Raw genomic sequence first — 26,856 nt, 5'->3', positions numbered from 1 at the left:
TATTTCTTTTGGAAAAAAAAGGAATTGCAAATTATAGGCACTGAAGGATTTTTAATTACTTAAATCATCCTTACAATTGAAAGCCTTCAACAATTTCTTCCTTTTTTAAGAAACTGTACCTTTTATCGCTCAACATACTGCTGAAACTATAGTGTTTATTTTGGTTTATATCTTTCATTTTGGAGCAGACTGTATCATTTTGGGGAGAATTAGCTGAGATACCGAAATAACAGGCTGATTGGCAGACTGGACCAAAAGTTCTGCAGGGAGAAGTGGGAGAAAACACAGGCATACCCATCCTACAGAAAAATTAACACATCAACAAGGAGCTTAGAGGAATGAGAAATTTCAGAGACATGACAAAACACACTTACATCAAGGGTTTTTTTTCTGTGTGCTTCCTTTTCAGAGTCTCTGTGGCTTATTTGTCTGTTGCTGTTTCTATTAGATTTATCACTTAAAATTCTCTCCAAATGGAATTTCATGAAATCCCAGAAGGCAAGAAGATTGGTAAACCTGCTCTAACTGCTCTAACAATATCATGAAACAGGGTTTGAATTACCAATACACCCGGGAATTCTAATGCAATTATGAGTGTTTACTTACACCATGTGTTTCTCACTGAGCCTCGGCTGTATCAGGATAAACCAAAGGGAGCTAATGTTTTATAGATGGTAAGACTCTGTTTGTTTTCAGTAGGGCTAAGTCTCCCAAAGCACTCAGACACACTAATTAAAGTAAACTGCAGAGGCCCATAATAAAATATATGTGTTTGGAGACTGTGAGATGAACTCCACTGGCTTATTAAAAGTCAAAAGAAAAATATACATTATTTATGACTTCAAAGGGACACATTGTGAGCTCCAGTTTATTTAAAGGATTAACTAAGCATTGGTTATTGGTGACCATCTGAACAGCTTTCCTTTCACAGTTCATTAGTTATGTCATATATGTGGGAAGTTATAATTTGGGTTTAGATCAAATATTATTAATCAACTAAATTATGAAGGGTACACCAACAATATTAAATGTAATCTTTAGGAAAATAACACCTCACAAATCCACTTTTCTCCAGTTGCCCAATTACATTTCAATACATAAACAAAAATCCAACAGATGTATGGCAAGTTTTATAGAGCTGCCGATCTCTGGAGCGGGGTTTTTTTGGCAATAAATACAACACGTTAAAAATACCAAATGGAATTGGAAAGGAAGCACTTTGTAGGCCATCAAGGTCTTTGGGCTATACCAGAAGTATAAATTCACTTACTATGAGTACTGTTGTAATTTACCTAATATGTTCGGTTTTAAAAAAAAATTACCAGACATGTGGGAATGAGGGGAAACACAGGGTTTCCAGTGGAAAGGGCACTGGGAGACAGTATTTTCTTTCTCATCTTTGTCAGTAGTGTACCCTGTGAATCTTTTTTCTCATTTTTCTAATAATTCTACTTACTCAACTTTTACTTATTATTTAAAATCTGTATGGAAAACATTTGGCCAAGCAAAGACAAGCAGAAGTACCCACACACACACACACTCATGAGCTTGGGAGGAATATTTTTATTATGTTCTTCTGTCTTTCATGATATGTTTAATACGACTTAGATTTTAAGGGAGGACAAATTAAATGATTCAACAATAGAGCTTAAATATTTCAATAAATTTTGCATGGGCAGTTACATATGTAGAGCTTGCTGATATTAAAATTAAATTGTCTCTTTAAAAGTGTTGAAGTTGTTGGATTTTTTTTATGCAGCTGTTTAAATAACAAACTCAATTAAGTCAAGGTTACAAAAACACTTATTCATGTGCTAACTATTTAATTCACGGTAGTTTTTTTAGGGCTGTTTGTATTTTCACTAACATGACTTAGGAGAGCAAATGAAAATTGCAGTCCATTTTGTTTTAAATATGATAGGCTGTGGTAGTTTTTTTTAATATTGTATTATCATCTTTGGATCAACTAAACAAATATGCCAGCGTTGGTACTGCCTCAAGCTTGCAGCTTTGTTTTTCTAATATAAAAACTGGGGGGTAAGAAGAATGGAGGCAGCATGCTCTCCAGCCCAAATCAGCATCATTCTACCATTCCACCACTGAACACTGTGAAATCCTAAAGTTGAGGGAGACTTAGCTCTCCTTCATATTTTTCACTCGGTGGATCAACAAGCAGTCTGTGTTTCTGCAAATAGCATGTCCTATAAAATCAAATATTCAGCAGTGGAGGTCTGTTTATTGCTGCTTTCAGTTCAGTCCTTTTTGCCCAAGCTACCAATAGGCAGAGGAAGTCACTTAATTTAGAAATAAATTAAAATAGCAAAGCTTTCCCATAATATGTACAAAACTTATATCTTGATAAACAACAGAATTCACAAATATAAGTATTGATATATTATGTATCATATCTATTTGAATATTTAATATATGTGAAGTTATATTTATAAAGATTAAAAAACACTTCCAAAGGTCACAAAATCCCATCATGCACCTGATCCATTTTACAATTACAGATGAGAGGAAGAACACCTTACAGCGCTGGTTCTTGCTTTTTCTGTTTCAGTGATGGGTGTCCCTATAGCCTCTCCCAATCGCTGACATAACTGAGGTTTCCCCAGGCATTTACCAGCCTGGGAAGTGAAGGTGATCATGATTCCAGATCCCATATTAGGCATTCATGGGTGAGTAACCATTTCATAAGACACAACTTAACATGCCTTGACTGGAGGTATGCCTGACACTTCGGTGCTCCTTCCCAGATGATCCTTCCCAGGCTTGTAGGGAGATCTGGATTTCTTGCCAAATGTCTTCTCTTTCTGCATTGTACATAAACAAACGGTCTGTCAGTTTTCTCCAGGGTTATATTTTTATGAAATCTATGGATTTATAGGTCCTGTAAAAGCAAGGCTTTGTTTTAGAAACTGACCTACATCTAGAAAAAAAAAGGAGGATAAATTCCTTTGAAAGGTTTGAAGCTGAAAAACAGTATTTTTTTTTAAGTTTTTTGCAGATGAAGGTTGCTCTGTTCTATTCAACTGTTTGGGGGAAAATTATGATTTAACATAAGGTGGTAATTTATCTCAGCCACTAAACCTAAAGCTTCATCTTTAACATAATTCTATCATTCGTATTTTCTTCAGCATGAAACAGAATTTTGGAGGTTGGACAAAGACACCTTTCAAAATATTATGCTAGTTCTTCATCATCTGCTAAGGATTAGTATACAATTGGAATTATTGTGCTCTTTCCCCCTTTATGGCACTCTATGATGCAAATTACAGGAAAAGCAGTACTAGTAAATCTATAAAGTAATTCATTTAAAACAAACAACATCTCACAGGGAACCTTGACTTTATTTACATCACTGTGAAAAATAATTCATTCAAATTAGCTTCTAAACCTCAAACTTCAGAATAACACTGTGTATATTTTGAATTAAAGCAATTGACTTGCTAGGATGACTAGAAAAAAAGAGAACTGATTCTGATATGCAATATTTTATCACCTAATAGTGCATCATTTACAAAGACAAATTGTAAAATTATGAACATTTAATCTTGAAATGATCATTGAACTTCGAAACAACAGTACATTTCAGAAGGTGGCCTTCAATAGATTAATGAGTGCTCCTGCCCTTTTCTATATCTGAAGGCTAATTTGTCTGAGGATGGGTTGTCTTTGAAGTCAAGTTTAATTTACTACCCATGAGTCCTTTAATAGCTGTCTCCACAGCAGATATGCTTACAAGGAAAATCTTACATGAAACAGGTTCACACCATACAGATAGAAAAAATGCATCATAGGCATTTATCAATTTATCAATTTTGTCTCATAAAATTGATAACTGCAGTATTATGAGGTTTGTTTTCTGACTTCCTTACTAGTATGCACAGACAGAAGATTGAGGTCAATAGCTAATACAACTTTCTTAAACTGTTAATTGATCTTTAAATTGCTATGAAAGTAATCCAATTTGATTTCTTTGTGCATTTGACTTTATGCTTCCCTTTTCGTGCCAAGTAGTATAAGCATAGCAAATTCCACTGGTTGAAAATTTTACCTTTTTATTTGGGATTTTTTCACAATGATGCATTACACATTTTCCTGCTAGTTTTCGCTTTATTTTCTTTGTGGACTACAGTCCATATAGTAGATAAGTAAAAGAAGTTTACTAGGAGAAGGCTATTGAAGACAAAATTATTTATGAATAAAAGACTTATACATTCATTTTCTGGTTTAAGAACATAATGTGGCTTTCCTTGGAATATATAGTCTAAAAATATTCTCAGAATTGCTGAGTGATTAAATGAATGTAAGCTTTTGAGATTTAAGCAACTGTAGAATGCTCAAACACAGAGAGGAAAAAATGGTGCTCTTGGGTTCAGCACCTAAGTTGTTGTGAATAGATGCTGTTCAGTGTGTATGATAAGGATTCAATTACATAAAATCCTTTTTCATCCATTGGAGACAAAGGAAAAAACTAGTTCTAAATAGCATAATTTTAACCTATTACACTCTCAAATTAGAAATTAAGCTGCCACTTATAATTAAGATATTATAAGTGATAATGAGTAATGATAATTGCTGATCCTGTATGCTATATATATGTCAGTAGAGTAACATCTGAGCTAATGTCAGGAAATTTGCCCTGATCACAGAAACTGAAAAGGAAAAAATGGTCTTAAGATACAACACTAAAATGAAGATTAAGAATGCTTTCCAAGCTATTATTCACTTTAGATTATTTTATCTGGAAGCTCAATTATAGAACCCAGCAGGAGGCTGATTGTAAAGCAGAAAACCTGACTCCACAAAGACACATGGGCATGCAGACAGCAGAAAAGAGTAAAGCTTATTTGCTTTCCAAATCCAGGAGTAACTGGGAGTGTATAACTATACTCTCACAACAGAGCAAGCCCTCTGCTGAATCAGTATCTGAAGCCACTTATGCAAACAGAATCTGGCAGAACAGCCCAGCCATGAGAAGTGAAGATTAGCAGAGGTGAGCAACTTTGCCCCTTTCTTCTCTGAGAGCTGGCTTGACATGAGTACAATTTAGGGAAAGTGAGATTTGGTCAAGATGTGTCATAGTGGAGCCTGGAAGATGGGCTGTTTTATACTTTCTGGGTCACTATTTCCTGTTTGCCCAAATATGTTTATCTATGGAGTCCTCACTTGTTTATTTGGAGAATGTTTCTTTACCCTTTTCTTTTGTGCAACACCTTCTAAAAGAGCTTTTGAGTACTTGGAAATCAGAAAAGAAACAAATTGACTTACAAGTTACTAGTTTATTTTTTAGGACCAGAATTAAAAGCATTTCTTTACTTCAGAGCCCAAGTAGCAGAGGTAAGCAATGGCATACTTAGAAGTAAGTCTGGCTTACTTTAAATGTGTGCTTATAGATCCCACTCAAGTGAGAAATTTTTCTATTAACAGCAGTGTAAAACATTAGTGATGTTCCTGTCTAAAAAAATGTCAAAATTTTCAGCTAATCAAGATTTATGCAGGCAAACCTTATCCCGCTAAAGAATACTTAGTAAATACACAAATAGAAATGTATTTATTTTTCTTAGAGTGAGTCAAAATATTAATAGGAATCTGTGTCAACTTTGAAGACGAAGCTGCAAATACAGGAGTGCCTTCTGGCAATTAATAGTAATGTTTCTTACAGAAATAATCAAAGTATTAAGTACTTTTTATTCCTAAAAATCCAAATTCAGGCATTTTGCAGCTTCTTGAAAAACTGATATTTTAAAATAATAAGCACTTTAGGCCTCTAAAAGAATAAGCACTAAAGGCCTTTAAAATAACAAGCACAGGCTTTAGAGTACAGAAGGGTTCAGTCGAGGCAGAAGAGGCTGGCATATCTGGAAAGCATCACCTTGTGTACCTGGTATAGTGTCTACCACAGCTACATAAAGGAATGATGTTGAGGTGTTCCTGGCATGTGGTGCTGGACACTTCTGGGACAAGCCAGCATTGCTTGGGGCATGAAAAACACTCTGCCAGTCTGTGTGTCCTGTGCCTGCACTTTGCATGAAGATCTGTGTATCTTGGGGGTCCACTCCAGCTAGCTGTTGACCCTAGCCCACACGGACCCTCATGGACTAAAGTAAAAGACGAGAAGCGCTCTTCTCCATGTGGGGACGATTGATTGGCGGGCGGACACCTCAGACTCTTGTGACCCCCCCAGGTAGAAAAGAGGATGTCCCCTTCTTGCAGGGGGCTTTGATACCTGAGGGAGTGGGGGCAGGGGGAAGAGGATCACAGCCAATGGAATACCATGGAGGAGGGGGCAAGGGGAGGGGTAACCAGAGGACAGACCACCAGGGACGTAGGGCAGAGGGGTGGATGAGGGAGAGACCGTGTGATGGAAGAGGATAACAAACCATGTGATATAACACCAATAATCCCACATGATACAAGGACCACTCAGTGCAAATCCCAAATTCCCAGTGCAAAACAACAACTAAATAGCTATTTAATGCAACACAACATTTGCCCACCTTGTACATTGTCAATTCCCGCTGGATTCCCTGTTGTGCATCCTGCTCAGGGAAGAGTGTGTTTAGCCAGCCAAAGGCTGTCATGGCAGATGCTTTGGTTTTATTTCTACATTAGAAAATTTTACCTTTTTCCTAGATAATTTTTGATCTCAGGTAGTTGTCAAATGCTCTAATGATTTTCACCTTGCAGATTCATTACATCATTTTCTAGTTATTCTCTCAGATTTTTCCTCTAATAAGAATGTAAATTGGTTTTCTTATCGCCAATGGATATATACCTCTACAAAATTCTTGGAAGACGGATTGCTAACTTTGTTGAATTTGTTTTCTTTATCATTAATGATAAATCCCATCTTTCTTTAAATATTGCAGATTTTTTTTGGTCATTGGTTTGCTGAAGGTTGTTACTTATAGGAGTTATGTTGGCAGCTAAAATCTAAATATTTTTGCATAGTGTTTAAGCTTTGATATTTCTGTGTTGTATCCATATACATCTTCTCTAACGATAAGGTCAATGGCAATGCCAAACAGGAGGAGTGAGAGATTGCATCCTGATTAATTCCTAATTTTGCATTCTGGGATCGTTGTGTTCCAATAGAGCGGGGTGAATAATTCATTGTGAACAATTGACCACTGTTTGCCTGTTTTTCTAAGTGGTCCACGCGCTGATCATGTTTCCACAAAACCATTTCTTTGATTGCATTTGCTCCACACCACTTCTTCATGCTTCCGGTTCTCTAAATCAGAGATTCCTAGCCTCCCTGTTGCCCTCTCCCTTCAGAAATAGTTTATTTACTCTATTTCCTTTCCAGATGCATGTGCCATGTACACTTCCCCCTTCTGATTCACAAACACTAAGTAATCAAAAATTACCCTTGAAAAAGTGAGAATAAATGGGCTATCATGGTGTGTCTAATGCATTTCCAGGTCTAACAAGACCATGTGTCCAAGTTGCCTTTGGACATCCTTAGAAGATGTACCAGTACCAACCTGTCATGGTTATGTTCATTACCTTTCTTTTCTGTGAGATGATTCTGTCACTCTGATTTTGAGTGGTATGTATTTTTCCCTCTGTACCATCCCAATGAATGCAGGATTCAATGATGTAGTTGGTGTAGATCAAAAGGACACTTTGCCACAGAAATATTGGCATCTGTACTTCCTTAGAGCTGGCTACAGATATCTATTATCTATTGGAAAAGATGGCATCATTTAAAGAAAATCTAAATGTTTATTTAGTGTGTTTGAAATTTGGTGCACAGAAAAGATGTGATTTTGTTATTTTCTTCACTGGTTAAATGATGAAAAACATTAGAACTCTCTGTAAAAAATATTTTGGGGGTACCCTGTCACTACCAAGACTATATTTTTTCTAGAACAATTACAGAAATTAATTGTAGAATACATAAACTGCAATAGAAATTTTCCACTTTTAATTAATATTCATTCCTATCAATGCAAAACCATGCCACAACTCTTTATAGTGAATTAATTTCTGTGTCTCTTTATCCTGTCTCTATCACTACCAGGATCAGAACCAGGAGAAAAAAATGTATGTGTGTGTATATATATATACATCATATAGATGATATATATGAAACTGAGAATTGTAGTTTCTTCCACTGGAAAGACCTTTTTCCACTCAGTCCTAAGCATATCCTTCTTCCCCAACCTAGGTAAAATTCAGTGGTTTCTTTACTCTTTCATGTTCGGGGAGACCTAAATTTCATCCAGTCTTGCAGTTATTAGACCTGTTTCTAGTATTTGACTGGGTAACAGAAGCACACAGCCTGTTTTCTCTGAAGTTTATCTCTGTAAATTCATACCTTGTGAGTCAGCCCAGCTACTCAGTGGTTACAGCAAGCAGCCTTTCCTCATGTCACCATGGAGTATAATCCTTAGCATGTAGGAAAACCAAACACATATGTGTTTCTCTACATCCATGAAATGCTTTGCATGAGGCTACATTGTTTGAGGTCACTGGGGGGAAAAAAGCCCTAACAAAGAGCTGTTTCTGAACCATGACAGGAAGAGTTCACAGGCATCTTGGCAAGTTTACCACTAGTTTGCCCACAAATCTGAAGAGATAATAATTTAGGATCTCCAGTATTTAAGGAAGGAGACCAGGTTAAGTTTTGGCTTTTTTCAGCAGTTCATTCTGGCAGCCATTCATTGCATTAGAAGACTGTGGATTAACACCTGTTTCTTTGTGCTTCCAGAGACTGAAAATTTGTCAGATTTACTTCTTTGCGAACTTTTGCTTTGAACTCGTAGGTCAGGTAAGAAAACATTTGTGAAAATTGGACCTAGAATCAAAGGACTTCTGTGTAAATTTCTCCTATTTTGTTCAAAACTGGGGAAGTTTACAAACAGTGCCTCACTCTACCTGAACTCTAGCTTCAGTTTTGCATCAACTCTGAATTCAAGCCAAACCCTATCCCAGAGCAACCCCCTGCATCACAAGCATTCAAGACATGTAACTTGAGGCCTCTCTAAATAAATCTTCCACTGAAGCCTTTCACTCTGTTTTCAGAATTTTTTAATAAGTGCTTCACACTCTTCTAGTACTTCTATCTAGGAATGAAATATGCTAGATTTTTATTTGTGGACATAAAGTGTATTCCTCTGTGAACAGCAACTGTTTTTTTTTTCCTAAAATGGCAAATCCCCAATGTGCTAAAAGTCATGAAGCATCCCTTTGGCTTTCTTGTGGTGGATAGTCCCTGAAATATTTCATAAAGAGGAGTAACTCATACTACCTCCTTAAAGACAGAGAAGCAGAGGATGGTTAAGTGATTTGATCAGCTTGTCAGGAGAGCTGAAGACTGGGTGTGTTTTGACAAACATGGCATTCTGTGCCAGTGCCTGTGACTGTGATGCCTAAGTTCACAGCAGCAAGTTGGTGCACATTTCCTGATATACAGATAATCAGAAGCAGCATGCAGGTATGAACAATGAAACAATTGTGATTTCTTTGCAGGGACAAGATTCCTTTTCATCTTAAAATTTTCCCCAAAATAGTCTGCATTTAAAACATCATCCAGTATGTCTGGAAATGTGCAAAATGAACAAATGGGCTTATTTTCTCTTCTCCCACTGCTAAATACATGGTTTCCCAAACCATATATTAGGCCATTTCTGAGGTAATACATATAATTCAGTGACAAATCCACTTCAGCCTTCATAATGCCCTTCGCTTTTACTTCAAAACATTCACTGACTCTTATGGATTTGTACTGTTTAACACCCAGATAAAGGTAAGCTGCCTTTTTTAATAACGATGGATTACATCTTCTCGTTACATGCTCTGATTCAATTGGATTTTTCACTGTGAGCACATCTATTCCAGAGAAAACAGTAATGCCAGTGTGAAAACAGTTATAGTTATTAGAAAGGTAAACAATCTAAAACAAAAATTAACATCAACAGAAATTAAGTTCTTGCTTCAAAGGCCTGCTTTTTCCTTCCTTTTGCAGAAGTATCTATCTCTACTTTTTTTTTTTTACAAGTATATTATTCAAAAGAATAAAGGCAGACTATTTGGTGAGACCTTTTCTACTAGACTGGGGCACTGACGAAATTCTTCCATGGAGGTGATTACCAGTGCAGAGGACAGCTTCCACACCCTTCAGAACAGGGCTGTTCCTTGCTAGTACCCTAAGGGGGATGAAGTCGTGATAATACCCCAAATTCCTCTCTGAAGATGGTAAGCCAAGTTTCTTCAAGGGGATACTGCAGTGAGTGGTTGTATTTCTAACAAAAACTGCAGAAGTTCCAGTAACTTTATGGCCCTCCCAGAAGTTCAGAGCTTGTAGTGAAATCTGCTGAGGGGTCTGGTGTCCACCTAGCTGCATCTAGCCTTGAACATGCTGCAGTGCTGGGGACTAATGCATCAAAGCATGTAATATGCACTAATAATGTTGGAGTATAGCTGTATACTGTATAGCTAAGTCCTACTGAAGAAACTAGCAGCTAAATGTGCACCAAACTGGGGAGTTGCTGAAATGCTTTGGCTGAGCTGGGGCCTTAGACAGTCGTTGCTCCTTCATATGGGCTAAAAAGGTCAACCCATTAAAATGTGTACTTTAAATGGCTTCTCCACTGAAATTCATCCAAGAAGATTTACACACTCTAATATATTTTGAGATGTTCCTCTGGGCAGAATACCATGCAGCCTGCACACCTGTCCTGCTGGACAGATGATCTCCAGGGGAGAAGAGCTCGTAAAGATCTGGTTATTTGTTTAGCCACCCTGTCTCAGACATATGGAATTATATAACCTTGTTTTTTTAGGATTACTTTGCTAAAATAATATTAATATCACGGGTTTTTTCCTTTAAAACATATTACAATATAATGTTGCCCTGAGAGAGAAAACGGGAAGATGTGCAGCTCCTCCAGTTTCATTTCCTGCTTTCACGGATTGTTGTGTTACTAAAATATTTTTATTACAGAAGAACTTGAAGCAATATACATTGTTTGTCAGAGGATTATTTATAGTCCCTTTAAGCTGAATTTCTGTAATGAAATCCATTTACAGACATTCCACAGTGCCCTATGGTTACTTGCTTATGCAAATGAAATGTGACCCTTGAAATAAGCCTCTTGCCCTTGCTGTCACCCTCCTTTGCTTCAAAGGTCTGCAGACAATCGCTTCTTAAGTGAGTGGGGTTTTTTTATTTGGTTTTGAGTGGGGAAAGAAGAAAATGAAAAAAGAAAAACCTTTCCATTGCATGGTTTTCGTGCAGAGATTCATAGAGTCAGACTGGTTTTGTGAGATAATGCTCATTTATTTTAGATGGTAATAGGAACCCTTCACTTATAAACATTCTTCTTAGATTATATCCTTTTAATTGTGAGATTCTTATATAACAATATTGGAAATATTCAAGGGATTTAAGTATCTGGACTTAGATTTTCTTCCTCAGTTGCACTTTGGATTCCAAATTCAGATATCTGGTATTAAAGTATTAAAGGTCGTACTTCTGGCCTCACAGATGTGCAGTTTCAGCCTGACAGACCTGCACAGCCACTTCATCAGTAGTCGGGGGCGGGGGTGGAAGTGTGAAATTCTGCCCTGTAAACATGATCTTATTTTATGACTATGCTTGCAGTAGTCTACACTGATAGAAATGACTGAGTGAATAAATAGCTACAATACAGAAAAAAACATGAAGATACAATTATTTCAGAGATGCAAAGAGAATAACTTTTAACAAAAATTAGTTATTCTGCATCTTTAATTATTATAATCTTTTGTCAGAAAACTCAAGAAAGCAGACCATACCACAATAATAAGGGCTATATTTACAGTTAATTGTATGTCCCAAGTCACTGCATTACTTGCATTTCACATGTTTCTGCAATCATTGGCATTGTGTTAAAATTTAGCATGCAACACCATGGCACTGACAATAATAGTTTTATGATACTTTTTTGAAAATATTCCTAATAGTTTTCAATCTCTTAAATTAAGAAATACAGTCATAAAAATAATGAAACATTTTGACTGCGGAGAGTTCCGTGTGGATAGAAAGAATAAGGGAAATGCACCTTCAGATGGTTGGTTGCATTCTTTTCGAAGAGGAAAATTTCAACAAAAACCAGTGGCAAAACCCCTTCTTTCTCGTTTTATGTATGACATTGGTAAAGAGAAGAAACTGTCTTCAAATTAACCGGGCTGTCCACAATGATGGTATCTCAGCTACTTGTCAGGAGCATAGGAGACTTCCTTATCACCTATCTAGTTTGGTTTTTTTTAAGTGCTATTGTAAGTGGAAGTTGACTACCTGCAGTTATTGTTCACTTATGGCAATTATGGATATCTCATTTACTTCACCATTATCAGAAAAGCAGTGCATGAGAGTATAAACAGCTTTGCATTTTTGGATCTTATTATTTATAGGTGATTCCAGCTGGGTTTTATTACAAAATATTTGTATCTTAAGGCCTTGTTGAAGATAAGCAGACAGCCGTGACCCCACATGATCCTGAGGCCTTTTGCAGTAAGTGGGGCTCAAAAGAAAAAAGTGAGGCAAGGGTTGAGATTCTCTAAATAGAGGATGGCAGCCCTGCATACATTTCATAACCTGTGCAAGGACATGGGGGAGAGCAACTTCCGTAACTCCAGGGACTTGGTGCTTTTTACTTCTTACTGGGCTTCCTCCAGTCAGCACAGTAGTTCAGTGCCATTGTCCATGGACCAGAATGGAGCTCCAGGTTCCAGTATTTCCCCATTCTTCTGCATTCTGCGAGCGTCAGCAAAATGGGGCTGCCAACCCACTCCAGCGTTTGTTACCCTGGTCTAGAATTGGGTCTGGACAGAGGGTCTAAAATTCTATCTCTGTGACAATCCACAGAAACTTTGACAGAAGAAGCAGCTAGACAACGAGAGAGCAGGGAAAGAGGCACTTGGTTTTGTTGGTCCATTGAAAATATGAAACTACCTCAGAGAAGGAAGAAATTGGTAGAATAAAAGTGGTTTAGAATGAACCTTTGGTTCTTTTATTTTAGAAATTAAAAATTAATTACACTGCATCGTAATTATTATTTTAGGTAAATTCTTCCTTGAACAAATTACCTTTATTTTTGTATCTTCCACAGGATTCTCCTAAGTAAATGTGATAGGAAAGTCATTTTACAAGTGGGTTTTTCTACTTTTTCATTCACTGCCTAGAAATACAGCAGAGAAAACTGAGTTCTAACTTGTAAAAATAGTGAGTATGCACAAGTGCATCTGAATTCCAAGCTGGACCTGACTGTAAAAGAGAGAAAACTATTCTAGTACACTGAAAAACCAAGAGGCAGTGTCTCAAAGTCTGGATAAGCACATGAATGAATATTGTTACCTCCCATTCACCTCTCTTTGCAATGACAGGTCAATATTTGTGATACAGCTGAATACAGTATGGGTAGGACTATGAGGAAATAAATAATTCATAATACATATCAGATCAACAATGACATTCACAATAACAATGCCTAGAGCTACTCACTCAACAGTGACACTGAGACTAATACCACATTGTATGGCTACAGGAGAGCTGAAGTAAGGTTGTACAGATTTTCAACAGCTGGGGAAAATTTTGTTTCCATAGGTCAAGACAGGGCCTCAACTTCCTTGTCATATACAATTTGTATAAATACTTCCTGGTGAGTAGGTTGGCACAGTAGGCTTTTAAGGTCCTGCAGAGTGAGAATGCATGATGGCATAGATCCTGATGAGCCCAATTATCTTCTCCCTGTGACTTCTACATATGTTAAATTTGTCAGTATCTATGTCAATAAAAGCACGATGTCCTGCTGTTTATGGACAGATCTCACTAGAATTACTTGTGATTTTAGTATGATTTCAGCTTCAGTCATTGTTTCTTGCATTAAAATTAAATACCTCATTCATTAAGAAATGCTCAGTGACTTGTTGAACTATGTCTCTTCTCCTGACTGTGTTTCATCTAGGATTACTTGCTTGCAGTCATGTCAATATGATCCCCCAGAGCATAAGTGCTTACTTCCTTTTCAGGAACAGTACAGATGATATGAGTGCTTATTCTCCTGGATGCCCATCAGTCAGGTGAAGTGGAGAGTTGAGATGCAGGCTCTTAATTCACATAAATATCATGGAGTTCCTACTTGAGTTAGCTAGCTGGCTAGATGCAATGAAAATTAAGAGTACAAATGCTGCACATACTTCAGCTGGCAGCCACCTGCTTTACTGCAGAAAACAGGATAATCCTTTTGTCTGATGAAAGTCCTTCACCACTTTCCCACAGTTCCTTTTGTGCTCCACAGAAGCCAACAAGTTCTCCTGCCATCTCCTGGAGACAAAAAAAAAAAAAAAAAAAAAAAAAAAAAAAGTGGAGAGATTCATTTTATAGAGGGAAAAAAGCTGCAGTCTACCCCACAAAAGCTATAATTCCCCACCAGGCTTGTTCTAAATCCCAGTGGAAGGGAGGACATGCACACAGGGCATGCTACATGGGTGAACCTGCTGCCCAATATGTTGAACTAATCACCAAAGCTAACCTTGCAAGAGAGACTAAACTGGGATTTTTTCCCATCCATCATCTTTAGGGATTACTATTTCTAGTCAAAGAATGCCTATAAAATATAAAAAAAGTCTTCAACCAGCCTTTTGCCCTCACCAGATTCTATAAAATCTGTCACTGAATGACATGCCACACAGATATGAAATTCCTTTTTTAATATGTAGGCTGTGAGGAGGAGAAATAAAGTTCACAGTGACAGAGCTCTAAGAGTCTCTCAGGATTATTTTTTCTTCGTATTTTCAGCACTCATTTCTTTTAAACATTAACCAGAGGTACAGAGTGTAAAACCAGCTGTGCTTATTTCTATACTGCAAAGTTTGGTTAGATTTGAACTCTTTGTACTGGAACCTACTCATCTTTCAAACATATGTTTTTTGGGGTTTTTTTTTCCAAAGTCTGTGGTCTCACTCTAGCAGAATACCACTTTCGTGGATCAGTGGGGCTTGTGGCCTGGGTAAGGACTACTTTGTTACAGAAAAGCCCAGCTGAGCTATTTATGCAAGCAAGGACTATTTGCAAATTATTTTCAGGATGCAGCTGCACTGTGAGAAGTATTGTATAGTCTATAAAAATAGTGGGTATGCCTTGTAATCTTAAAGTCCTGGTATGTTTGCATGGAAACTCTGCTAATGTCCTTACATTGTTTCTTATGACCTCACAGAGGAGCAATGTGTGTTCAGGAAGTCTATTCCCAGAGCTTGTCAGGGTCTGATATTTTAATCATGGAAAGCAATTCATCTTATTTTCAATACTAACTTAAGGATTACTTAATCAAATGGCTAAAAAGTACCTAATGGTGCTTAATTACATGCCTAGAACAAATGAAGAAAGATATATTTGATAAAATGTAACTGGACTGTGAAAATCATTGTAACATAAGAATTATTCTATCATCTTTGAATCAATTTGGACATTTAAGATTGACCTCTTGAGGAAGGCAGGATTTTTCAGTGAAATACAGGTTGGATGCTTAGTATCTCACCTTTTAAAATGTTTTATTTCCATTCCAAGTTATATTTTACCTTAGAGAATATTATATGAAATAACATTGTCATGAAACTATGAAGTTATATTTCTGCTTTATAGTTCCAAGACAAACCAACTGACTTTTAAAGATCTTGCTCCATTATTTGGCTGAATTTTTGGTGTTATATTGTTTAAAAATCCTGTATTTCCAGTGCCCTTTATGTGATCCTTTTCATATTTTCCTGAGTGGAAATTATGGCTAGGACATTAAATAACAATACATATAACCTATAGATCATTATTCCAACATATTCCAAAAGCACATTTATTAAGAAAAAAATATCACTTGGCTTCCACATACAGTGTTACTAAAAGCTAATAAAATTTTATTTGCAAGGGGGTTGCATAATGATCTGTGCACTATGCTGACTACACTGCTGTGGTATCAGAACACTGAACTCTTTCAGAGTAAAGCTGAGAACTAGTAAAAAACAAATTCAAATTTTTTTACTATTTACTTGTTTACTTATAAGATTAAAGAAAAAAAGTAAGGCAATTTTACATATTCACCAGGAAAGAAGCTATCGCTCTGCTGGCTTTCAGCACAGAGATGTGTGTTTGCTACATGGGCAGTCAAGGATATTACCAGATCTGGGGAAGGGATTTTCCTGGCTGCAGAATATCAGGTGTGCCTTTGTTATAGGAGAACTACATCAGTTTATGTTATGTCAGCATCTGATGTGCTTGCAGATCCCATAGACTTCATTTCAGCAGCTACACCTCCCAAGAACTCCTATTCTTGGTCTGAGAAATACCATACTGGTAAAAAAGGGTTTTGAGCAGATAATCATCTTCATTTCCCATTTGGGATGACTGATTCAGCACTACAGTTAATAAAAAGGACATTATTTGCCTGCTGGACTATCTAAGACGTAGTATACATTTCCTGGGTGACTCTACTATTGTAAAACATTTGATTCCCTATAGATTTTGCTGTATTTAAGTTTTCTATGATAGAAAATTATTTTTCTGGGTTATAATAATACTACATACTACTAGTATATGGTAATAGAGAGAGAGAGCAAAAGAGATATGAAATAAATTAATACCACAGTAAAATGGGATGTGTTTAAAGCTCTGAGAAGCTGAACACAACTCTAAATTGAATGTGGAGGGTTCTTCAAGTGCTCAGCTATTTCTGTAATGCCCCTCCTTGTCTTGCTCAACTTTACATATCTGCAGTATGAGAAGCTGCCCAAAAGAGGCAGCGCTGAAGATCCTTCCTCTTTGTTGAGCTAGGTGAGAGCATATACAGATTTCCTCTTTGACCACCCTACTGCATTGCCTCAGTTTCAGTTGGAGCTCCTTTCCCAACGATGGTGTTGTGATCACACCCTAATATCTACTTTATCAGCAGCACTGGCATGTGAACAGCCCTTCACCATATTCTCATCATCATCAGATGGCCACAAATTGGATCAAAATTTGCATGAAAATTATAAAAGCTGCATCACTAGCACAGATAATATTGAAAGAGAATAGTATTAATAACAAAACACATAGTAAAAAAGGGGTTCCAGAATTCAGGTAGCTGTGACGGATGAAATATGTTAGGGAGAAATTCTTAACTGTGAGGGTGGTGAGACACTGGAAGAGGTTACCGAGAGAAGTTGTGGATACCCCATCCCAGAAAGTGTTCATGCCCAGGCTGGATGGAGCTTTCAGCAACCTGGCCATGACAGTGAGGTTGAAATGAGATGATATTTGAGGTCCCTTTCAACTCAAATCATTCTGTGACTCTATTATTCTACGAATTTGTGCTTTAGGTGTCTTTACATGTGTTTATGTTTTCCAATTACTATTACCAGCAGCAATCAATGACTTACAGAGGGTTCCTTAGATAAGACTATATAGTAATATACTAATTTAAATATAATTTTCAAATTACAGGATGGATATATGTGAACAATATTTTTGCTAAACACTAATTTTTTAGAGATTCCTTACCAAAGGACTGACAGTCCTTTAGTCTCTTGTGATCAGCTTGACATTTGACTATGAGTGTATCACAATACAGCGTGAAAAAGAAGGTAGCCAACACTGTGTAGCTAGTAATCAAAAAGAAGAGTTTATGCATCATAGTTTTCCTAGGTGAGATTCAATGTTTTGTTATACATTTTGGTCAATGTATTGCTTCTACAGCATCCGGCTTCAGAGATGTTTCACAGAGAGTTGCAGATCTAATGCTTCTAAACAGAAAACTGAGTAAAACAAAATGGGGCAGTTTCTTGTCAAGACAGATATTGGTACTGTTCAGAACAGCAAAAGGAATAATTGTATGAAATTATAATAGTTATAATTACTTTCATTCCTTATTAAAAAAGAGACTATAGTTAAGTACATATTTCATACCACATCTCAAACAAATAGCTCTCTTAAATTGTACCAAAACAGGGCAAATATGTGTACTTCAGCACTGTCAAGGGTTAAAATATCATGACACATTATATATACATTTATACCAAAGGCCAGAGGGATAGTAGTCCTATTTCATAATCGCTGTGGCACTTTATGGAACTTCTGCCTCTTTATGGTTCTGTGACTTCTGTCATTCAGGAAGGCCAGAATAAAAAAAAAAGGTCAAAATAGATGTCAGCCCAAGCAATTATGAAAGAGAGAACTTGGACATGACCCTGAGATTAGAAATGGTGACCTGTCACAGTAACAGGGGAAAACCTGCCATGCTGCCTTTATGTCAAATAGAAACTACCATGGCAGTCTTAAAATGTGCTCTCATTTATTTGCATTTTAATCTCTTTCACCTCTAATATTGGGCTTTCCTTCTCATCTTCTCTTTTCTGCCGTACGCAGATGGCTCAGATGGCAGAAGATAGGCATAGAGTTTAGGATATCCACATCTCTTGCAAAGAAAGGTCTTGGGAAAATGGATCAAAAACTTATTTGTCTGGGCATGAGGACCAGAAATAACACAGTAAACAAATTGTGGCCTGACTCTGAACACTACAAGAAATCTTCTAGGGTTCCTTGAAGGTCAATGATATCTTGATCTCAGGTACAAAACATCCTCAGAAACTATGTTAATAGGAATGGCAGAAGAAACTGAACAGAACAGGATTTGGAAGTGAAATTTTCCTTTTTTTTTCATATTAAAGGTTTAATCATAGTCACAAAGCTACATGCCTTTCTATTTTTTATTTGCAAAAGAGATATTTTTTCTATTTTTTATTTGCAAAAGAGATATTTTTTACTTTGTTTTGGTTTTTAAACATGATTTGAATTAACTATGTCATCTTTGGACTCAATTCTTTACACAGAGAAGCATTGTCTCAGCAGTACAACTTTTATTTCACAGTTGACCGTCTGTGGAAAGAATACTGTGGAAGAGGTAAAGTTCATTTTCCCTGGCAAAGCGTGAGGCCACGCTAACAAGAACACAGGGATGAAGTGTTTAACTGGGCCATGAATCATAGATCTAGGAGCAGCATGGCAAATTCAAATTGCAGTCTGGGTTTTCTTCTTGCCCCTCTTTAGCCAAAGAGAGGGCCGTATTCTCAGAGGTCATCAGCCTAGCCACCAAAATTCTGATATGCAAAGTACCAATGCTTTCATGGTATACAGTTGTCCTTTTTCACCAGGGCAAAATAATTGATTTCTTTACTATTCAGCAGATTAAAGTGTTTAGGTATAGGGTTTATGGTGGCTGAACCTCAAAAGTTTCTCCTTTACCTCTGGGCTATTCCTATGTCAATCTATTTTTCCTATCTCAACAGCAGAAAAGTCCCAGTTGACACCTCTACATGCTTTCTGTAAGGAATCAATAATCCCTATTCAGAAGGACAGACATTTCTTTATAACTTTTTTGCATTCTGGAAATTAATACAGTAATGTTCATTAGCATCAGCATTGTGTTTCTAAGTCTGGTTTCCTAGCGATTACCTTATCATCAAAGCTATGAACAAGTAAGAGTAAATCTGCCCCCTCCTGCCTTACTGGGACAAGTTCACAGTTGTTCCAAAAAGTGCAGCTTGTTTATTGGAGTCCTGTTTGCTGAAAAACAAATGTCTTGAGATCGGACATGTTAGAAGGGGTATTCTTGATAAATTTAAACATTGCCCTACCTACTCTAAAGTACAGATGTATGTGACTGCCTGTGGATGGTACAACCTTTTTGCCCCACTCCAGAATAGCTGCTCTGTTAGGAATAGGAAATGGAGGAAAGGCTGTAAATAAAATCAAGCTTGAAAATATTATCTCAGTCTAATAATGTGTTAGAGAAAAAACTTGAGAGAAAAGTTATACCTGTTACATAAATTTATAGTCAGTGTTCTGCCATTTTCCTGTATTCTCTGACTTTTTCTAGGGTAAGTCTTAGAATTCCTGTTGAAGGTAAAGAGCCTTTTTGCTGTGTAACACTGTGTTGTCAGAGAATCAGTCATCTTTTTCTCTCTATTTATCTACTGCTTGCAAAACTTCATGTGTGAAAATGCACTGCCATATGAATATATGCTATATGAATAATAGGGAAAATCCTGCCACTGTTATTAAAGGAAAGAAGAGTAGTTACTTTAAAAAAAATTAATTCTATCCTTTATTTTTTCTATTCCTTCTTTTCTCAGATCCTGAAATGTTTACCAATGCACATTTCTAGCCAGCTCCCTGTATCTGTATCAAAATAGCTGCTCAGCTGCACACACACTTCATAAATATAAAGTTACTGCCTCTTTGTACCTGCTGTACTTTTGGCTGCAGCATGTCACTGAAATGTTGCCTAGGAAATGTCTATCTGATCCCTGTTTGGGGCAAACTCTACTTACATTTGCTATAATGTAAAAAGACAGAAATAAGTATTTTCATCAGGAGCATTTGAACCTCAGTTTGGATATCGCACATGGAATGTAACTGAGATTCACAACTTCTGTGTTGTACTCTTTCCTTTTTCCAGAACTTAAAGTTAAGAAAATATAAGATCAGAGGAAATGTAGGGACCATCTCAAAATTGCTGCCCTTACAAAGCGCTTCTAAGCATTGACAGGAACATCTAGTAAGCAGCGTATAAAAATAGGCATCCTTCCAGTTGCATTGTGAGTCTGAATATACATTCAGAACATGCAGTGTGATTTTCTTCTGATCATCAGTGGATCACACAATAGGGAAACCAGCAATACTGCGTCCTTCCAAACCTGCTGTGGACAGAGTACGACTTGAAAATATCTGTGTGACAGTGGAGGTAAGGACTGGAGAACAATTTGTATAAAAGTGAATCAATGCCATAATCAGTCATTTTGGTCACTTTATTCTGCAACCAGTACTCTCAAAATACATCTTTTTACCTGGGCTTATATAAAGAAATGGCACTTAAAAGCTCTTTGAATTCTATGCCTTATTGTTACTAATGGGAAAAACATTGAACAAGAAATACATATGCATACAATGTGGGACTCATACAGAATAACTGCAAAATAGGTAAAAGAGCAGTGTGTTGGTAGTTGGTGGTTTTAAATTGACAAAATTGATCTGGCAGTTTCAGGAGTATATCTGTATAAAATAAATAACTTCCTTGACTCTTAGAAGTTGTGATTGCTTTTAAGAAATGAGAAAAGTGGGTGCAATGTTTTTCTTGAAACCTAAATCTTATTTTGATCATTCATCTTAACAGCCCTTTTAAAAGTAAGCCTTCAACCTAAATATGCAAGTTAACTGTTGTTTAAGGATAAGATTCACACATCCACATGAAACCCATTTTTATAAAGCAGGTATTTGTTTTATCAGATGGGGAGCAAAAAGGAATAATGAGTGTCGTAATCCTATATTCATAAAGTCTGAAATTAAATATATGGTTCATAACAATGGAATTTTTGCAAGCAGCATAACTTTTCAGTTATAGTATTTATGAAACAACACAAAGTAACAAAAAAAATTATAGTATGGAGAGAAACAGACAAATGTCTTTCATGCACAAGGTGTGTAGTAATAACTCAATAGAATATTTTATTTCCCAATGCAGTTAAATATGAATTTAAATAGCTAAGCTACTAACAGTAGTAATACGTGGTGAGGCAGCTCTCCAAAGCAGCCTAGCTGAAATACCTCTCATTAGGTTTTGATAGCCAGTGGGCAAGACTAAGCCCACAGTGGAAAGACTTCTTTATTCCTCTATTATTGAATTTTTAATGCTTGTTGTCATCTCCATGACAAAAAGAACGACAAGCCTGTGTGTTCTTCTAAAGATCTGGTCACAGGAGCTTTCCTGCTATGACTCAACCATGGGCCAGTACCAACCTCAGTGTGACAGAGCAAGCAAAATCAAAATTCTTTCTTTATTGCATTCTATAAAATGTCATTCAACTCCAAGTCTGTCAGAAGCTCTGTGGGAGCCGCACCAGATAGCTTCACTGGATGTTGGTGAAAACTCAGGGAAAAGAGAGGGTCTATTGTGTCAATATTCAATGCTATGTTCAGTTCTCTGAGCTGGCCCCACATGTGCATGGAAAATTGGAAAGAAGTTAGTCCAATGACAAATGGAGAGAAGAAAGAGGTTAGAGGGTCTGTGGAGAGTCTGTTAAGACAATAAAGAAAGGAGTCTACCTGGAAGTATAGGAGGGGCAGGTCAAACATACGGATAGAAGAAGAGCTTTGGAAAGGCATTGAGAGAGACAATCAGATACTGATTCTCTGCCTGAAACTTTTGAGTACAGTCACTGTGAGAAAATCCCTCTTTCTGTAGCACTGCGCTCAGATGAGGAAGAAGAAAACCAGGCAGACCTGTTGGCATAGTAGCTGAAATAATTTTGACTTCAAACTACATCCTGTCAAGTGCCAATTATATCTGTCTTTAAAACCACAACATTGAAGTCTACAAAGAATAGACTTTTTCATAAGTTATATTAACAGCATTCTGTTTAAAGAATGAGACATGTTACTCACATACTCACGTACTTCATGGGCCAGATCATGTACAATATTGTATTTACATTTGAGTTGTAATTAAATGCATGATGTCCATCAAAGTTTCTATTTTCTTATGTATTTAAAGTTTGAAAAGGCATACATTTTTTCTTAATGAATGCTGAAAAATATAATTTTTTCAGCATTATGAGGTTTCAGCATTGGTTACATGAGAGATGTTCATCAGACAAAGTAAATTCCCCAGAACTGTTGCCCAATGGGATTTTGATTAAAGAACTTTCCTTAAACTAAGTATTTTCTGGGGAAAAAAAGGAGCAACAAACTGGTATCCACATTTTGCTTACTTTCATTCATATCTAGAGCCTCAATATCCAATTCTAGATGAGATTAATTAAAAGTTTTAAATTGAAAACTCATCATTGTAGGATAAAAACTCTTGTTTTTCTGATACTATAAAACACATGCCAAATAGCCTCTTTTCCAGCAAGTGAAACCTTTCCTAGAGGTGTAACAACAGATATGGTTCTACGTACAGTAAAGTAGGCATCTTTGTAAGCCTGGAACCACATTTTTTTTTCAGATGAAATCCAGCAATGACATTGGTGCCTGCCATATGCCTCAGAACCCTGTGAGCAATGTATTAAAATATAGCATAATTGTCTAGGTAATGCGATTTTCATCCTTCCTACTAAAAGAGCTGAATCAGGTCAGATACAGGGTCTTGGGTTTAAACTGCGGATCCAAATATTTTTCCAAAGATACTTTTGTTAAAAACCTATGTGCGGACATAAAGCTCACAAGGAAAAAGTTTGTACAATATGACATTGATTTAAAGAACTCCCGATGAATTTGGCAGTTTCTTTTGGCAGTTATTTGTCTGGTTGGTTCTAGTGAATTCTCATGCACATCAGACCACTGAAACTATTGCTTGCTTAAAAAAAAAAAAAAAAAAGAAAGAAAGAAAGAAAGAAGCAAAGTCTAAAATTTACCAGGGGCCATTATATGTTACAAACATAAATACAGGTTCTTTTGGGATGTTGGGTGACACCACACCATGTTCTTTAGTGGTTCTTCTGACTAACAGTCTTTGCTTGTGATAATGCCATTAACTTTGACCCTATCAGAAGACTCACCTTGAGCTTACAGCACACAATTCAGCCTGCAACCAGTTACACCCAAGCAAGCTGTCAGTAGCTGAGAGTGCTGCTATACAAATTGTATATCTTCATGTTTATCTGACAAATATTCACAGTCTGAGGTGGGGAATCACATACAGGGAAAATAAACAACTGGTCAGAGATTCTTAGTTCAATAGCATTTATTTTCTCTTTATAATTACCAGAAAATCGTACAGGTTTTTTTGAACTTATGACCAATGAACTCTATGGAGATATTTTCAATTACTTTGATACGCAGTATGCTGTAAAGAGTTCTTTCTTCCTTTTCACTTTTCTCTCTCCCCACCTTAATCTCCCAAGGACAACAGTTATTCCTACCTAAGGATTTCACTAATTGAAGAGGTCTTGCAGAATTACAAAAATCCTATAAGGGAGCAAATTAGAATTTTCAGGACTGTTTTTAAATAAGAAAATAAAAAAAAAATGTAAAAGGCCACACTAGCACAGTAGATTGCTGATGTAATGACAAGATTCAGTATGACAAGCAGATTGAAAGATGAGAACTTAGTAGATTGCTCTTCAATAAATCCAAATAACCAGTGATTCACTCATTTGCTGAATGAATCACAGCAAACTACATCACTGGTGAGAAGAGGAGCAAAAAAATCTGGAAGACATATTAAAACATGCAGAGAAATTACTCATTGCCTCCAGCCAAAGGTGAAGCGAAATCTTTTAAAAATCCTTGAGAGCATTGGGCATGACAGGGAAGTAGATGAAGCAGAACATTTCCTTTCAGACATTGATCTTCCTGCTGTGTTCTGCATCTTCCTGGCATTTAAGAACGGATTCCCACAGTGTAGGCTGCAGGACTCTGCCTTAGCTCTATGCACAAACTGGGGCACCACAGAAAACCAGGATGCTGCTGGCAGAGCTGCTGCAGTGTGTGGTAGCAGTTCTCTGATCTGTGTACTCACTGGCTTCTTTCAGTAGACCCTAAGCAATTAATTGTCTTTTATTCAGCAGTCGTTCCTGTAACTGTACTCTATTGTTTTTCACCTTGGTGCTGGCAAATTAAATCAGAGTAGGGAACTGCCGACAGATTATTTTGTGAAGGACATCGGCCAGAAATGCCAGTGCCAGAAAAGCCAAAAGTACAGTTTAAAACCTCTTGTAAACTTCAACTGTGTGGCCTTGCATGGATCCAAATTCAGAATTTTCTTTGTGGTTGCTGACAACCCTTTGACCAAATTAACCTTATATATTCGCTGGATATTCCAAATGTTGGCAACAACCACTGGACCTTCTTGGTCCTGTGTCCTAAAATAAGAGCAATTTCTGTGGTCCAAAATTAAAATTATTGGTAGGTATGTTTGATGCTAGTAATCCTAAAGAGTAAAGACCACCTTAGGTATTGTTTCTTCCTTTGTTTTTGTTTTGAGACTTGATGAAGCCTCAGGATTTAAGTCTGGTATTTAGAGAAAATGTAGATGGTATTTGGAATTATTTATACAGTGCTCTTTAAAAAGTTTGATAAAAAATTAGCTGACAGCTTGTTATGTGACTATAAGCAGGTAAGATTTTTTTTTTTTGATGACAGCACTGAAGCTTGATTAAAATATCTTTATTAAACTCGTACAACTGGAAAAAAAAAAAGTAGTGTATGCTCCTGTGGAAATGGTACAGTTTATTCCAAAGCAAAAAGTTTGTCTAACAGAACAACAAGAAATAGTAATTTTACATCAGCTAGGTAGATAATCCAGGTAGATAATCCATTTCAAGTAAGTAATGGATTAAGCACCTCCAGGCAGTGCTTACAGTGCACATTTGGTTGGACAGAAGGTGAGAGCCACATGAATGGCTATCAGCAAACACAGGAGCCTGAGCAAACCCTTCATGTATCTAGGAAGACATAGGTGCTCTTGCAGATTCTGTAGACCATACTGGAGACTATGCTGAATGTGCATATATCATGTTTATTGGTGTACTTGAACAGCTTTCATAATTAATTAGCTCTGATTCTTCCAGTATTTGTGTACTGCTTATCTTGTGAGCCATTTTTGCATACTGAAGGATTATGGAAGTCCCCCCCCAAAGAAAAGGATGTAGATGTTGTACCTATGACAATGCTGAAAAAAAGAAATCCTATACAAGCATGTGGCTTTCTGGCTACATTGAACCAGCTTTGAAAATCCCCTCTCATGGGGATAAACTTGGATTTGCAGAAGGCAAGAAAAGATTGACATCTGCAGCTACACCTAACAGCTTTTCTGGCATGATTAATGGAAAGAGGTCAGCTATGAATATGACATGATGGCAAACTCTAATCAGTATGACCATACACAGGCATAAAATATGGAAAAATGAAAAACTACACTTGAAGATTTTGAGATCTATTAGAAACAGTACGTAAATATTATATTGGTCAAAAATCAAGCTTCTTGTCAGTTAGCATTCAGTTAATGTTTCATTGACTTTTTCAATTCTGGAATAAAACATTTTATGAGTACTTATGGAAAGCATGCAGTTTGTATGCCCATACTTTCTAAATTTATTATAGTGTTTGGGAAGCAGCAGATAGATTTATATATAATAAAAGTAATTTTAGTGTCTGTTTCAGTTAAGTTTGTGTTGCAACTAGATATGTTCCCTTTTGTCCTCCAGAAGTTTGTAAACAGCTCCATCTTCAGGCATCATTCCCTGTGCTAAAAAAGAAAAATGCAACAATCATAACTCAGCCAAAGCTTTTGGAGACCTGTTAGCAGCATTTTGCAGTTTACATTAACTTATAGCAGTTAAACCAATGTAATGATCTCATATAACCACTTCTAAGATATATTAAGCTGAAAGAAAATCATTGGGATTGAACCAAGAGTCTAATAAATTAATTCTGGTAGGTCAGTGGCAAAGTAGATGCATGACAGGAGTACATTTACCTACATTTAAATTAGGCTGAAACTGCATTGCCACCACTAGAATGTCTTTCTGTCAGCAGACAGATCCCAAAGTGCACACGTCAAGCCAAATTAAATTTTTAAATGCTTATGTGGCTAAGCAAAAATGATTGACTTAAGAGAGGCAGATTAATAAGCTCAGAAAATGTTAACATACAGGAGATGAAATATCTAAAAATCTTGGAGAGGATACATGTCCCAAAATCAGGCTTGCAGAATGGCCTTTTGACGGCCATTCAGTGTGAGAATTAAGGATATAATTTAACATGCTTGCAGGAGTAAATGAGGTGTTCCTTGGATATTCAGGAGAGTATAATTCTATTGTCTAACGGGTGTT

At 36.7% G+C, this 26,856-nt stretch overlaps 1 protein-coding gene across 13 annotated transcripts in view; it reads left to right on the top strand.

Annotated features, from left to right (window-relative positions):
* The window catches only part of FAM241A (family with sequence similarity 241 member A), a 449,214-nt gene that overhangs the window by 356,519 nt on the left and 65,839 nt on the right, over positions 1-26,856 (top strand). Inside the window, exon 22 of one of the 13 annotated variants that reach the window (XR_005256767.1) lies at positions 2,564-3,901. The exons of 11 other annotated variants lie outside the window; for them this stretch is intronic. Coding sequence is in view for 1 of the 2 variants with exons in the window: in XM_038135582.1 (XP_037991510.1) it covers positions 2,678-2,681 (4 nt within the window). In the remaining variant the exon portion in view is untranslated. Of the gene's footprint in view, positions 1-2,563; positions 3,902-26,856 lie in introns of those variants that run through there. One more of the 13 variants, XM_038135582.1, reaches the window with a different exon arrangement.

This window comes from Motacilla alba, chromosome 4, assembly GCF_015832195.1.
Source record: "Motacilla alba alba isolate MOTALB_02 chromosome 4, Motacilla_alba_V1.0_pri, whole genome shotgun sequence".
NCBI classification, from domain to species: Eukaryota; Metazoa; Chordata; class Aves; order Passeriformes; family Motacillidae; genus Motacilla; species Motacilla alba.
Note: the sequence above shows the minus strand (reverse complement) of the source record. Positions and strands in the feature narration are given on the sequence as shown.